This window comes from Abramis brama (genome assembly GCF_963993115.1).
Source record: "Abramis brama genome assembly, chromosome: 25".
Lineage (NCBI taxonomy): Eukaryota > Metazoa > Chordata > Actinopteri > Cypriniformes > Leuciscidae > Abramis > Abramis brama.
In genome coordinates this window covers 28,589,834-28,605,903 of record NC_139987.1, presented here as the reverse complement: position 1 = coordinate 28,605,903, position 16,070 = coordinate 28,589,834, and the positions used below count along the sequence as shown (strand labels likewise).

Below are 16,070 nucleotides of genomic sequence, written 5' to 3'. Positions count from 1 at the left end.
TTGACCCCAATAAAAACTAAGCTTGCTTTGTGATACACTTAAATTATTTTCTTGGCAAATTTTATATACATAAATGTAAACTCATATTTTTTTTCACTTTAAATTAATGTTCATTAAAGTATTAACTAACATGAACTAACCATGAGCAATACATTAGCTACAGTATTTGTTCATCTCTGTTAACTAATACAGATACTCATTGTTTGTTCATGTTAGTTCACAGTGCATTAACTTCATTAAAATAAACAAGATCTTAATAAAGTAATAATTTTTAATAAAAAAATAATTTCCCTTCGCAGAGATTCATCAGCAAAACTACTTTGTTCATCTTTACATCATATTCACATGAAAATATAAACTCTATCATCAACTAAAATAAACGGTAACTTTATTTTACAGTGTCCTTGTTACATGTACTTACCATAGTAATAACAGTAAATTATGCATAATTACATGCAAATAACCCTCAACCAAACTCTAATCCTTTAATTAATATTACTCAGTACTTAAATATATAATTACACTGTAACAATGACACTTTCAAATAAAGTGTAACCAAATAAAGAGTTACTATACAATATACAATTTGCTATTAAAAGTGACAATAAAAATGTAGTTTTTTGAAAAGCATATTATAGATCTTGTTATGAACAATTAATCTGCGCATGTTTAATTTTGTTGATCTTGTAATGTTTAATTAAAATGTCATAACTGGTGAGTACGAAGGATTCAGGAATCATGTGGTGCTTTAAACTCCGCCCCTGGAAGCTCACGCTCATTTGCATAGACTTGTGAGAGCCACGCCCACATCACACTGCATAGACCCAAGCTCCGCCCTACATTTATTATCATTCACAATACGTAAGAAAGGATGTGACTACTTCCGTTTTATGGCGACATTAACAGATCGAGAGCATGTCGTTACGAAGAGGTCTTTATTTACAGGTTACATTCATAAATACAGGGAACATTTACAGACATTTACATGTGTGACATCATCATCGTCGTGATGGGTGTTTACGCGTGTTATTTATGTGCTATTTGAAAGTATTGGTCAAAGTTTTTTTTTTTTGCATCTCAAGCCATGAGTGTGGGAACGGGTGTCGAGTGTCACTCGGTCTGTGTGAGTCTATCGTCCTCTAACTCAAACACACGGTGAAGTGTCTCAGTCCCAGAGTGAAGGTCACGGGGCCCGAACGACACACTCCTGTTTTCATGATCCACTGGAACTGACACTGAATTAGCCAAAACTCAGGATATTCAACAGGAATAAGAAGTGTGTGTCTGTGTGTATATGTTTGTGTGTGTGTATATATATGTGTGTGTGTATATGTGTGTGTGTGCATATATGTGTGTGTGTGTGTATATATATATATATATATATATATATGTGTGTGCATATATATGTGTGTGTATATATATGTGTGTGTGTATATGTGCGTGTGTGTGTATATGTGTGTGTCTGCATATGTGTGTGTGTATATGTGCGTGTGTGTGTATATGTGTGTGTCTGCATATGTGTGTGTGTATATGTGCGTGTCTGCATATGTGTGTGTGTACCTACTTAACTATATTTTGGGGACAAATTTGTACCCAGAAGTGACCAAAACCTGACAAAATCTCCAAAAACCTCCTTTAGGGACGTCCTCGTTTGCAAATCTGGTATAAAAATAAAGTAATTAAAGGTGTTCTTTAAAAAGTAAAAATGCAGAAAGTTGTGTTGTCGGTAGGTTTAGGAGTCAGGTTAGTGTGTGTGTGTGTGTGTGTAATGAGTAGGTTTAGGAGTCAGGTTAGTTTGTGTGTGTGATGGGTAGGTTTAGGAGTCAGGTTAGTGTGTGTGTGTGTGATGGGTAGGTTTAGTAGTGGTGTGTAGGGCTGGGCGATAAAACGGTATCGGTATTTATCGACGTACACTATTGTCGGTAACAATTATTTTATTTTTTTTCATATTTTCATTAAAATATCGCCCGTAGATCTCAGGGGTTTTCATATCGCATCTAAAGACGTGTGGAAGGCGCGGATGTGTTAGGGTTAGTGGGCTAAAATGCTACTCAATATTTAGTGCTTCACACTCAGTTTGAGTCACTTTTAATAAAAAATCTTTTTTTTTTTTAAATCAAGTAAATTTCTCTGGCATTTCTTTGTTTGCTGTATCGAAAGCGTACAGAACCGCGACACCACTGTCGTATCAAACCCAACCGTGAATATTGTGAACCATTACACCAGTACTCTTTGACTGCTAAAACTAATATAATTTGTTGTTTGCCTTAATAATGTGGATAAATAAATAAATTAGTGGTTTAAATTCAAACATTTCTACTTGTCTTTAAAAGTAAAAGTTATAAAAAATGTCAATAATTATCGATACCGAACGATATGAAACATTATATCGTGATCATTGTTTAGCTCTATCGCACAGCCCTAGTGGTGTGTTTGAATGAGGTGATTATTGTTGTTGTGTTATCTATTTTTTGAGTATTAGGACCTCCTTGATGCATCTCATGGGGTTTATCCTGAAAAATAAATTGTTACATGTTGCTTCTCCAGTAAATGTATGGATTCAAGAAAAGAAAAAGAAAAAAACGAATAAAAATGACAAAAATAGGGGTCGGGTTTGTATAAGGGGACAGAATATACAGTTTGGACGGTATAAAAACCATTACGTCTATGGAGGTCCTCACAAGTATAGCTAAACAAACCTGTGTGTGTGTGTGTGTGTGTGTGATGGGCAGGTTTAGGGGTCGGGGTTAGTGTAAGGAGACAGAATAAACAGTTTGGACAGTATAAAACCATTACGTCTGTGGAGAGTCCCCATTTAGATAGCTAAGTAAACGTGTGTGTGTGTGTGTGTGTGTCTCATACGGTGGTCATGACTTTAAGGGACCCGGTTCTGAACCTCAGGATCTTCTTCTTGAGCGCGTGCGACGCCTTGATCTTCACGAAGGCTTTGGGCTGCAGGGCGTTTCCAGGCTGAGTGGGTGGAGCCAGCAGAGTGGGCGGAGCCAGTTGCTGTGGCCAGACCAATCCGCTGCTGTTTCCAGGCTGAGTGGGCGGAGCCAGCTGCTGTGGCCAGACCAATCCGCCGCTCCCGTCAGAGTCGCTGGACCGCGAGCTGGACCCGCGCGACTCGGCCTCGCTCAGACTCGACTCGGACTCGACTCGGTACACACGAGGCTTACGGGAGCGTCTGATTGGCTGCTCGGCTTCGTCCTGACTCAGTTCTAGCGTGGAGCGCCAGCGCCGGTGAGCGTGAGCGGATCCGCGGCGTGTTTTAGCCGTGACGTTCCTCTCCGCCGTGTTGTATTTGCGCTCCAGGTTGTTCTCGGATTGCGCGCGGCAGGTTTTTCTCCCGGGTTTCTTCGCCGCCATCTTGTCCTCCGTGAAACGGCACTTCTTCGGCTTCCTCTCGGGTTTGTGCGCTAGAGCGCGACACGGCTGCGCTGGGATGTACTGCGCGTTCACCAGCTCGTCGGAGGAGTGTGTGTGTGTGTAGACGTGCTGTGGGGATTCCGCTTCGCTGCTGCTGGGAAAATCCAGAGATGTGGAGCGAATCCCGGCCCGGCTAATGCTACTCTGCCGGATCACTCTGGTCTCGGGACCCATGCTAGTGCGCGGAGGTTTGCTGGGTCTAGCGTGAGGCGAGCGGCGCTGGATTAGCCCGATGATGTACGTCTCCACGCGCTGAGCCTGTCTGTAGTCCTCAGCGCTGGGCTCTTCATCGGGCCAGACCCACGGCTCGTCTTCACTCACGCCCTCCAGCGCAGGAGAGGCTGCTGGGAAAGAGGGAAACACACACATCAGCCCAGCACACAATAGTCATCATCTCATCCTCTAGATTAACTATAGATTAACTATAGACCCGATATAGTCCGGCTGTGAGTCACACACTTCTAGCCAAAATAACCTTGAATTTGGTTACATGTCGTTTTTGCCCAAATAACTTGAGATTTATGATATTCCATCATGTCAGTCAACAGTGATCACAGGGTGTGTGGTTTCATTTCTTTGACATGTTGTGTAACTGATGATAGTCTATTCTCTGATGATGGTTTAGACGTCTATTAAATCTCCACTGACGGCCCAAACGCTGCGTTGTTCTAGTCTACACGTCTGGCTGTTTGTGGACGCCGTTAGACGTCTTTTAAAAGCAGAACTGCATGCTGGGAAGGAGAATCTTTATAATACTGGAAACAACTAAGCAACACGACATCCTCACACTGAATGAATCACAGCTACTGTCAAACACTTTATAAAGCACATGGAATGGAATTAGTGTTTATTATTACATAATAATAATAAAAAAAATGTGTGTGTGTGTATGCGTGTGTCTGTGTTTGTCTATGTGTGTGTGAGTGTGTCTGTGTGAGATTGAGAGAGAGTTTGACTGTGTGTGTGCGTCTGTGTGTGTGTGAGTGTGTCTGTGTGTGTGTGAGTGTGTCTGTTTGAGAGTGAGAGAGAGTTTGACTGTGTGTGCGTCTGTGTGTGAGTGTGTCTGTGTGTGTCTATGTGTGTGTGTGTGTGTGTCTGTTTGTCTATGTGTGTCTGTGTGAGAGTATGTCTGAGTGAGAGTGAGAGAGAGTTTGACTGTGTGTGTGTGTGTCTGTGTGTGTGAGAGTGTCTGTGTGAGTGTGTGTGAGTGTGTCTGTGTTTGTCTATGTGTGTGTGAGTGTGTCTATGTGAGTGTGTGTGTGTGTGAGTGTGTCTGTTTGAGAGTGAGAGAGTTTGACTGTGTGTGCGTCTGTGTGTGAGTGTGTCTGTGTGTGTGTGTCTGTGTGATAGTGAGAGAGAGTTTGACTGTGTGTGTGTGTGTGTGAGAGTGTCTGTGTGTGTGAGTGTGTCTGTGTTTGTCTATGAGTGTGTGAGTGTCTATGTGAGTGTGTGTGTGTGTGAGTGTGTCTATGTGTGTGTGTGTGTGTGTGTGTGAGTGTGTGTGTGTGAGTGTGTGTGTGTCTGTGTGTGTGTGTGAGTGTGTGTCTATGTGTGTGTGTGTGTGTGTGAGTGTGTGTGTGTCTGTGTGTGTGTCTGTGTGTGTGAGTGTGTGTGTCTGTGTGAGTGTGTGTGTGTGTGTGTCTGTGTGTGTGTGTGAGTGTGTGTGTGTCTATGTGTGTGTGTGTGTGAGTGTGTGTGTGTCTGTGTGTGTCTATGTGAGTGTGTGTGTGAGTGTGTGTGTGAGTGTGTCTATGTGTGTGTGTGTGTCTGTGTGTGTGTGTGAGTGTGTGTAGTCTAACAGAGCGGGTCTTTCTTCTCCTCAGTGTCACAGGTGTGTATATTCACACTGAAGCTTAAAGATCTCATGACTCTGAGTGTGTTTTCTGCAGTCTCTGTTTTAACCGTTTCACTGCCAAAAAACCCAGTTTACATTCTGGAATGTTTTAAAAAGTCGATCTAAAGGTCCTCGCACACTGAGTCCGAAATTTCCTCTCGAAATCAAAATGTTTGCTACGGATGCGGAAAACGCAGAGAATCTAACCTGATCCAGATTTTTTTTATGACAGACGACAGTTTCGGAGGCAGTGTGTAAGCGTGATTGACACAGCGTGAGGTCGTATTCATGGTTCGAATTACTACGTGGGAGCCAGTGGGAGATGAGCTCCCATAGAGAGAGGATGAGCTCCCATGAAAGCAGTAACAGGGTATATGCAGGAATCTTGAAGTTAATTTTAATACCTTTTCAAGACTTTTTCAAGACCTTCTCAATATTTTTTAATACCTCACCGCCACTTCAAGCGTGGCCACGAATTAATAATACCTCAGCAGGTTATACTAATTTGTTCCCTCGTTTTACTATATTGTGGCCACGTTGTAAATTTGTAAAAGGTGCTGAGGTATTATTAATTCGTGGCCACGAAACAATTCACCTGAATATTCACCAATTCACAAAAAAAAGGAATAAAAAGCTGTAAGAGAATAGTCGGCCTTCACTGAAGAGCTATCTTCACAGGTAAGAAAAACAGTTTAATAATTATTATTAATTCGTGGCCACGAAATAATTCACCTGAATATTCACCAATTCACAAAAATAGGTCTTTAGCATTCACTAATTAATAGTATCAAACTGTTTTTGGCCATGTTGTAATTCGTTAAATCAAAATGAGGGAGGGAATTAGTTCAACGTGTCCACGATTTATTAAAACGAGGGAACAAATAAGTCGTCGTGACAACTAATTATTTAGATCAGTGGACAGGGCGCAAGAACAAACAGAGAGAGAGAGCCCCGGCCGCGCACGCGCACTCTCACCGCCTTCAAACAACACGAGCGCTGTATTGCTCTCTCTCTCGCGCGCATATCAATACAATAGTAAAAGGTCGGAAGACCGATTGTGTTTTATAGATTAGTAGTTTGTTCATATAAAGTGTTTGATTAGCAAATACATGTTAAGGAAATGCATAATACAAATTGTATGGGTTAATGTAACGGTAAACGGACTCTGCGGGTGAAACTGTGGCTCTGCGGCTCTGCAGACAGATATTATTGCATTCTGTTCATGCGTTCACCAACCTTCTCTTAAAACATTTCGGTGCGTTGTAATACGCACTGGGAACGCCAGAGCGTACATTGTGCTTTTGAACTTCCGCCCGCCTGCCCGCTCTGGTGCTCTCAGAGGCAATTTACGAACGCACCCACAATAGCCTAGTTTTTTATGTACCTGTTCGTTTTTTTAATAAAAATGACTAAATTCACACACTTTTACGATGTTTTTGGGACTCAAACTGTTGGACAGCTAATTCAGAAAAAATACTTTCAAAATTTAAGACTTTATAAAGCCGTGATAAGACTTTTTAATACTTTTTAAGGGTCTTAATTTTCCCAAAATTGATTTATCACCTTTTAATACTTTTCAAGACCCCGCGGATACCCTGAGTAAAATCATACACCTGTGGGGTCTCTGAAAATCATCAGCACCATTATTTTAAATTACAAATAAAGCACTTTTTCCTTCAGACTACTGTAGCGTGACTTAAAAGATAGGACAAGATGCCAAACACATGGATCTCGCGGGATCTCGGATCGTCATCACACTACATCCTTATGCTTCGCTTTCTGCCAGGACTTTTACTGACTTTTCTGACGTCTCACAGAAGTGACGCCAACGCCGATCTAGCAGTAGCATAACCCGTCAGGCAAGTGTTATTTTAGCATAGGCGTAATCTGCGGGTGAGACATGTCCCCTCCACTTTTGAAACATCTCGCGGCACTAATATACCAATACAAATAAATAAAACATCTCCAGTTAACTAGCAGAGCATTCATTTAGTTTGTTTGTTAAATAAGAGGCGATCTAGCGCTGAAATGTGTTGTTTTTTAAATCACGTGATCAAAGTGCTCGTTGCCGCTGCGATCAGTGGTGCGGATACTGCGTTCTCATGTTGCTCGCGCACAGTCTTCACTCGGACGCGCGCTTCAATCCGTTGAGGAGACTCTCTATTCGTTCCAGTGAAATTACAAAACAAAATGCACACAAACGTGTCCCTGCCTGATACTATCAGTACCTCCCTGATACTACACGAGTGCGGATTAGAACCCAGAACCTCTGACACGCTTGGCAACAGTTCTGCCACTGGACCAGTTAAATACACGCTTACAATTGTCGGATCTATTTATTTATTCACGTGAAAATTCTCACCACTAACAACATATATTAGACCTCATTAAACGACAAATTAAACCAAATGTACGATCTAAATTTAATTGTTTTAGCAACGCTTTTTTATTAAACATTTTTATTTATTTACATTAGTAAGCTACACTGCGCCTGCTCATAGGCTACTTTTTTTTTTTTTAAGAGACCCCCACAAAGATGAAATCATAATTCGAACCCTGGTCGTATTTATTTTTAAACGTGCGAAAATTTCGGACTCAGTGTGCAGGACCTTTACTGTGTGTATTTAAGGTGAGATACAAGACTTCATATCTTCTCTCTATTGCTTCTCCAGTAAATGTGTCTTGATTTAGGAATGTTAAGATATTTGTACTGGAAAACAAGACAGAAACACTGAGGAAGAACATACTTCATCACATTGAGTGAACTGGATCTCTATAACATTTGTGTGTGTGTGTCTGTGTGTGTGTATATGTGTGTGTGTGGGTGTGTGAGAGAGAGAGTGTGTGTGTGTGTGTGTGCGTGTATGTGTGTATATGTGTGTGTGAGTGAGTGTATGTGTGTGTGTGTGCAGAGCTGGCAGACAGACGTGTGTGTGTTTGACGAGTGTATGAGTATATTTGGGTGGTCCACTTACCAACAGGCTCGTGTCTCTCAGAGAGCCGGACGGGGCCGAGAGGACAAGGACCCTCAGTGTGTTCAGAGGAGCCTGATACACACACACACACACACACACACACACACACACACACGTTACAGAGAAAACCCCTGAGTATATGAGATAATATACAGTCAGATATTATTACGGAAGAATAAGCTCTGATGATCAAGACACTAAAGTGATGCTCTCTTGTATCACCCTGAGGGGATTATCCTGCAAAACGCCTGTACATAATCCCGCTTATTAGAGATACATTTACCAAATAAACAAATGAGTGAATGTGAAATATTGATTAGAGTATAAATGATTTTGTTCTGTGTGAAAAGAGTCTGTCGAGAGACATGGGCTGATCAAAAACCCCAGACTGCGACAGTCAAGCTCCAAAAAGCACAAAAATATCATGAAAGCACCATAAATAAATATGTTTCTGCACTGCGTTCCTGGACTTTTAAAGACATTCGACAGCTTTATTTGATGAACAGACAACTGTATTTAATTGGTTAATATTTGTTCCCTTACGTTCAGTCACTCCGAGTTACAGGGTTTCGCTTAGAAAGCCTATCACCTTCGAGTATTACCAAACGAGCGGTGATGCTTCGGCCGGTGGCCAGGGTGAGCTGAGGGTCACGGTGAGGAACAACGAGGTGACCGCACGCTCCCTGGGTCAGGTGATGTCCACAGCCGTGGTCCAGGAGAGACACCTATGGCTCAACCTGGCCGATGTGAGAGAGTCCGAGCGAACCCGTTTTCCAGGCTGGCCTTTTCGGTGGCGCGGTGGAGGACTACGCCCAACGGTTCTCTTGTTAATTTATATGATAATATTATAAATCAGGAAACTAGATGAGTGAATGCGTACGAGTCGACAGTGTCTTGATTTGAGCTTATAGGTGAAACTGCAACGATTCTGATGACATGACGACAATCATTACAAGTTTGAGAAAAATAACTGGTTATCGGTTTAACCATGATCAAGCATGACTAGGGCTGGGACGGCATGGATTTTTTCTTACCGCGGTTGAAAAGCAAGAAATTCCCGCGGTATAGCCGTAAACCGCTTTAAATCAATTCTTGCCTCGCATATAGGCCTAATAGTCAATACGAATGGAATGTTATTATGTGTCATGGAACATTGCGCTCCCCAACTCGCGAAAGGTCGGATGTGCTCCATCTTTTGATGGATTCAAGGTTTTCTAAACAAAACTTATGTAAGACACAATGTCATTAGACACAATCCATGTCATTAGAATCAATGTCATTAGAATCAATGTAATTAGACACAACGTGCACACATGTTGCACACATGCCAATGCTTTTTTTTTTTTTTTTCTGTGATGACGGTGACGAGCTCAGACCCGCGGTAGGCGTCATGTGACCGCGGTATTGCGGTAACCGCCCCAGCCCTAAACATGACTAAAACATAACAAGATAAGTTGACTAAATATGATAATTTCTAAAAAAAAAAAAAAAAAAAAAAAAAAAAAAAAGCTGACAAAATTAACACTATTTTTAAACTGAGCAAGAAAAAAACTAGTCCTTAATTTTTATTTTATTGTATTTTTTTTGTGATGTCTTGTTATATTTGTATTATAATGAAAATTCAATAAACATAATTACAAAAAAAAGAGAACTGATCAGCTCTAACGAATCGCTAGTTGGTCTTTAACTTATCAGCTGTGTTTGTGCAACTGGTACTGGATTTGGAATCAGTATCAAAGCAGCGAATCGAACATAAAAAACTGATATTGAGCCGTTCATAGTCCATTCCCACCGTCAACCTCGTCGGAAAAATAATGGGATTTTGACTGTTGCGCTCCATCAAACCACAGAATGACCCCAGTGGCCAATCACAATCAAGTAGGGGGGTAACGATATTCAAACCAAACCGAAAAATCACGATACACCACCCACGATACGTATCGCGATACTCTTATGGCGTACCGAGGACGCCCCGGCCCCTGCTGCCCCGCCCCCTGCTGCCCCGGCCCCTGCTGCCCCGGCCCCTGCTGCCCCGCCCCCTGCTGCCCCGCCCCCTGCTGCCCCGGCCCAATGGACCTCATGTCTTATGTGTACACAACGAATACAGTGTTATAGCCTAACCACCATTAACACCCTATAATAGCAAGCTCCGTATTTTATTACTTTCGATAATAAGCAAGGTGTAATCTTTCAAATTCTGTCTATTTGATCACGAAATTCAAACAATAAATGTTTTTGCGCTCTTTGATGTGGCGTGACGGATCTAGCTCCTCATTTAAAGCGGCAGCGCAGAGCGCGAGAAAACGCGATTCTCTTCCTCAGTTACAGAATAAACATGAATGGACACCTGAAGGTATGTTAAAGGATACAGTACTTACTGAAAGGCATCATAACATGTGTAATCAATCGATCAGTGTTTCAGCAGCGGAAAGACGCCAATATTTTTACCTCAGGCAAGTCATTCAGTGCCACAGCTTGTTGGTTCCTAAATGAACTGTTGCACTAAATAAATGCACTATATTAGCCTATATAATATATTTTACTTAACATGTTAATGATTGATATCTTGATTATTTAATGTATAGGGCTGTGACGGTGGCAGTTTTTTACCACCGCGGTGGTAATGGACCCAAATACCGGCGGTGTTGTGGTGTTTGGGGGGTTGTTTTGAAATAAATAAATAAAAACAAAGAAACAACACAATAAAGCCTGTAAAGCATTGCAATAAATATCAGTAAATACTGGTAACTTACATAATATAATAAAGTTGAATCTATTTAAGAAAAAACAACAACTTTTGTTTAATATTTCCACACAAAGACGCGTGATATAGCCTATAGCCTACCGCTCTGAGAGGGATGTGGGACACGAGCAGGAAAGAGACCATCGATCTCTTTTCTGATATCTTCATGTTTTCTACTTGTAAAAGGTCTGAAGAGCGAATTTTATCCTCCACAAGGGCAAGACATTTAGGCTATGTTTGCGCGCTGCCAGAGAAAGCCAAACTAAAATCACCCGTGCGTGTGAAACGCGCTTTACAAATTAACTTGACACGCCTATACCAATTACCATATGTCTACCATACCATATTCATGTAACCGGAGGGTGACGCCGCCAATAACGCATAACAGCTGTCACAAACCGGCAAAAGTAATGATTATGAACGTGTCAAATATAGCAAGGAGACATTTGAATTGTTTATTAATAAAGTGGGTTTTTTTGTGTCAGTGTCGGCTGCAAAGATGAAGTTGACGATGCTCACTCGTCATCTTCGCAGTGAACGTGGCTATAGAGAGAAATGCACATATACGGAATACATAAGCATATGCTAGTCGGTTTATTTTCGTTTTGAATTGTTTTGTTTAAAAGTAGACAATTCAACTTTCTATATGGAATAACTAATGGAATATTTTTAAATTCGCTGATTATCGGGTGAAGATCGCAAACCAGAATTCAAAGCCGACAAAGTTTAAATTTATGGGCTCACGCACAACTCTCTCATTCGTCATGAATTCAAACTTTTCCATGGCTGCGATATAACATTTAATTGCTTACCTATCATTTATTTTGTAAACAAAGCTTTGTGTGTCATAATATTAATGTAAAACAGCATTCACATATAGGGATGCACCGATCCACATTTTTTCACTTCCGATCCGATCCCGATACCTGAATTTGGATATCGGCCGATACCGATACTATTCCAATACCAGAGCCGTGTTTGCTTTAATATTATTATTATCATTATTGTTTATTTTATATGATGCTGAAATGAACTTCTCTCAACAGGCAAGTATGACATGTAACTTAAAGTACGTATGTATGTCCCAAAAGGCAACTTGAGGTAAGAATAAGGTAAAAAAAGGAAGTCAGAAAAACAGGAAATCCTGTTAACAGGAAAAATCCCATTCTGAAAACAAATATGCAACTGTAAGGGTTTCAAATTTATTGTCATGTCAATATTTATTACGTTCCCAAAAAGTCAAATACTTGAGTGTTGAAATTAAATATAAGAAAAGTGCAAGTGTAAACATCTTACACACACACTATCTGAAGGGTGATCCTCGCTCCGATGCGGTAACGTTAACTCTCTCGATGAATGCTCGATCAACATCAGCATCTTGCAAACAGACAAACGGATTTCGCCTTCATTTGCTTTTTATGCGCTTCAATTTTTCTCTGGACGCGCGAATAGATTCAAAATATTCAAGCGTCCAACTAGACGCGGTAGACGAGAATTTGACACGCTATTCGCGTTTGGTGCGAACGCACAGTAACGTGGTGCTTTTTTAAATGTTTGATTGTGTTCGTTGTGTTGTATGACGCGAGGGAGCTTAAAAGAGCTCTGAATTACGGCTTCGCAAACATTGCATTTTGCTGTCATGCTCTGCGGCGTTTCCAGTATGAAGTTAAGTATTTCCACACAGCAGACGTTGTTGGCTAGTCGCAAACTGCGGAATGGATTTCCTGAGCGGGAGCGTGTCTCATAACTCGGTGTCTCATTGAGCCGCACCTCCGTTCAGGAAATCCATTCCGCAGTTTGCAGCCAGCTAGCAGACTAGCCGGCGGGAATCACTTTTGGATTTCAGCAGACAACGTTAAAGCGCAGACATGATTCATGGATATCGGATATCTCCGCAGGTTGGATCGGGAAAATCCGATACGTGAATTATGCTGGTATCGGGTCCCGATACCGATACTGGATCAGATCGGCCCCATCCCTATTCACATACAAACTTTTTTTTTTGGCGAACCACCGCCGCTACTCCTCAGCCACCGCGGTGGTGCGGCTGTCAAGTTTACCGGCACAGCCCTATTAATGTAGCCCATGTTTTAAATATCTGTCATGAAAATGACAGCAACTGTGTAAATATTTATATTTCAATAACAAATTAGAGTAGAAAACATAAGTTAATGAGAAAACTGCCTTATGTGCAGTTTACATGTTTTCATACAATGTGTTGATTATTATATCTAAAAATAAATTCTAGGCTAGGCTCTGTTGTTAACCTTTAAGGTTATAGTAATGTGTGGGCTCCCTATATAGTTTACAGCATTAGCAGATCTTTTTTTTTATCCTTGCGAAAAGTTTAATTGTAATTGAATTAATTTAAAGACAAAGACAGAATTTGTTCATTAAACCACTGTAAAAAAAGAAGCAGCAATTTTAGCTTTCTAAACCCCCCACCCCACCGAACCGAACCGAACCGAGATGTCAAAACCGTGGGGCGTACCGAACCATCCGAACCGTTGTGTAACGTTACACCCCTACAATCAGGCATCAGTAGGCTTTCCTGGAGCTCAAACAGTAGAGCGCTGGTGCTTGCAATACCACGGTCGTGGGTTCGATTCCCAGGGAAAACAAGAACTAATAAGAATGTAAATGTGTACCTTGACATGCAATGTAAGTCGCTTTGGGTAAAAGTATCAGCCAAATGCATAAATGTAAATGTAAGCATCAGTGAGCGACATGTGATGATGTGGTTCTTGAGCCGTGATGATGTGGTTCTTGAGCCGTGATGATGTGGATGATGTGGTGTGTTTGGTACCTGAGCCGGGTCGAGTGTGTGATGCTTCAGTGAGAGTCTCGACGGCGTCCATCTTTAGCTCTCCGACCTGATGCTGCAGGAGCTTCATCAAACTCCACACGCCCTCCTGAAACACACACACACACGATTTCAGGACAATCACACACACACACACGATGAGCCGGCCTCCTAAAACACCAACAAGTCAAGTCTCCATTTATACAGCGCTTTAACAATATAAATGGTAAAAATGGTAAATGGACTGCATTTATATAGCGCTTTCACAGACCTATGGCCACCAAAGCGCTTTACATTGCCTCACATTCACCCATTCACTCACTCATTCATACACCGACGGCGGTGTCAGCCATGCAAGGCGCCATCCAGCTCGTCGGGAGCAGCTGGGGTTAGGTGTCTTGCTCATGGACACCTCGACACTTGGTCAAGTGGAACCGGGGATTGAACCACCAACCTTTCGGTTTGTAGACAACCTACATGAACCACTGAGCCACTGCCGCCCCAATATAGAGTGTTTCACAGCAGCTTTACAGTGATAACAGGAGATTACAGTAACAGAGAGTGTTTAGGCTTTACAGCAGATCTAGAATAAAGTTATTGTCCAGATAAAGTTAGTTTTGATTGTTTCACTTCTGTTGCGAAGATCGTTAGTTATTAAAGGGATAGTTCACTTTGAAATTAAATTTTGGTATGTTTTAGCTTACCTCAAGGGCATCCAAGATGTAGGTGTCTTTGTTTCCGCAGAAGTTTTAATTTTGATATTTTTAGGTCAAACCGTTCTTGTCTGTCAGTCATATCATGCAGGTCTATGGCTACTGTCTCAAAGAGCATGCACAGAGTCCAAATTAAACAATTCCCCATCGTCCAAATTAAACAATTCCCCATTGCAAGTACACATTGATGGCCTAAGACACGAAACGAGCGGTTTGTGTGAGAAAACGAACAGTATTTATATCGTTGTTACCTCTTGAACACAGCCACGTCCAAATGATCTGAGGGGGCGGGCGGGTATAGATATTAGTGTTGTCACGGTACCAAAATTTCAGTATTCGGTACCGATACCAGTGAAAATCCACGGTTCTCGGTACCAATTTCGGTACCAAAGCTTAATTTAGATTAAATTTACATAATTATATTAAAGTGTATATCACAGTTACAAAGATGGAAACTGTAGTATTAAAAACACTTTACAATAAGTTTCCATTTGTTAGATAACATTAGATAAAATGACCTAACAAAAAAACAATAGTTATATACTGTCGCAATTATTCTCCTTTAGGGGTTAATTTAAAAATACATTTTTAAAATCAAAAGTTAACATTATTTCTGTTAACATTATTTAATGCACAATGAATGAAGTGAACAAACATGACCAATCAAGTGTTTGTATTAAATAACATTCACAAACATTAATTAATGTTGTAAAAATATATTGTTCACTCAATGTGTTATGTTAGATAACGCATTAAGTGATGTTAATGAATGGTATCTTATTGTAGCATTACCAAACTATACAGGAGATAAAATATGTTTTATTTGACTTGACTATACTTTTATTTAATCCAAAACTGTATTCATATTTAACTTTAAAAGGGCTTTTTTAACCTGCTAAGAGTTATCCAGCCAAGAATAAGACTAGAACTGCTTTTCTGACGGACTGATATTAATGACAGCTTTTTATTTCTCATCTCCATAAATATATCTAGTAGTAAAGCTAATGCAAGGGCTAGAAATCAATTAATAGGCCTATGTCACACTTCCTCGTCGTCATGGAGAGCGCAGTTCGCACAAGCGTTTGTACTCCCGTGGCGTCTGTCGTTGCTATGCATCCATGAACGCGCATGGAAAAGCGAGCGCGCCATTTGAAATAACGTATCTGCACGCGCAAAAACATCAGCACCACATCAGCAGCAGCACCGCCGATCGCCATCAGCGCTTTTATGAAGAGGACGCAACTGCACGCGCTTCGGGCATGCACGCGCATCAAGTACCGGGTTTGAGAAAACCTGGTACCGTGACGTTTAAAAAAAAATAGTACCGACTTGGTACCGAAGTACCGGGTCTTTTGACAACACTAATAGATATATACACTAGATGTCGCCTTGGCTACTGCAGTTCATTGGAACGAAACCGTAGCAATGAACCTTCAAGAGATTTAATCTACCTGAGATTACTTGCTCACTCACACACACACACACACACACACACACACGATCGCTCGCTCACACACACGCACAAACACACACACAGGGCTGGGTATCGTTCAAAAATTTTCAATACCGATAC

General features: G+C 41.2%; 1 protein-coding gene across 3 annotated transcripts in view; it reads right to left on the bottom strand.

Moving 5' to 3' along the window:
* Positions 1 to 922: 922 nt before the first annotated feature.
* dact3a (dishevelled-binding antagonist of beta-catenin 3a) overlaps positions 923 to 16,070 on the bottom strand; it is a 19,760-nt gene continuing 4,612 nt past the window's right edge. The window contains exons 2-4 of one of the 3 annotated variants that reach the window (XM_084105075.1): positions 13,788 to 13,893; positions 8,239 to 8,310; positions 923 to 3,773 (exon numbers count right to left, since the gene is read on the bottom strand). In XM_084105075.1, coding sequence (XP_083961201.1) covers positions 2,857 to 3,773; positions 8,239 to 8,310; positions 13,788 to 13,893 — 1,095 coding nt within the window. In that variant the 3' untranslated portion in view covers positions 923 to 2,856. The remainder of the gene's footprint in view (positions 3,774 to 8,238; positions 8,311 to 13,787; positions 13,894 to 16,070) is intronic. The other 2 variants (XM_084105076.1, XM_084105077.1) reach the window with 2 other exon arrangements.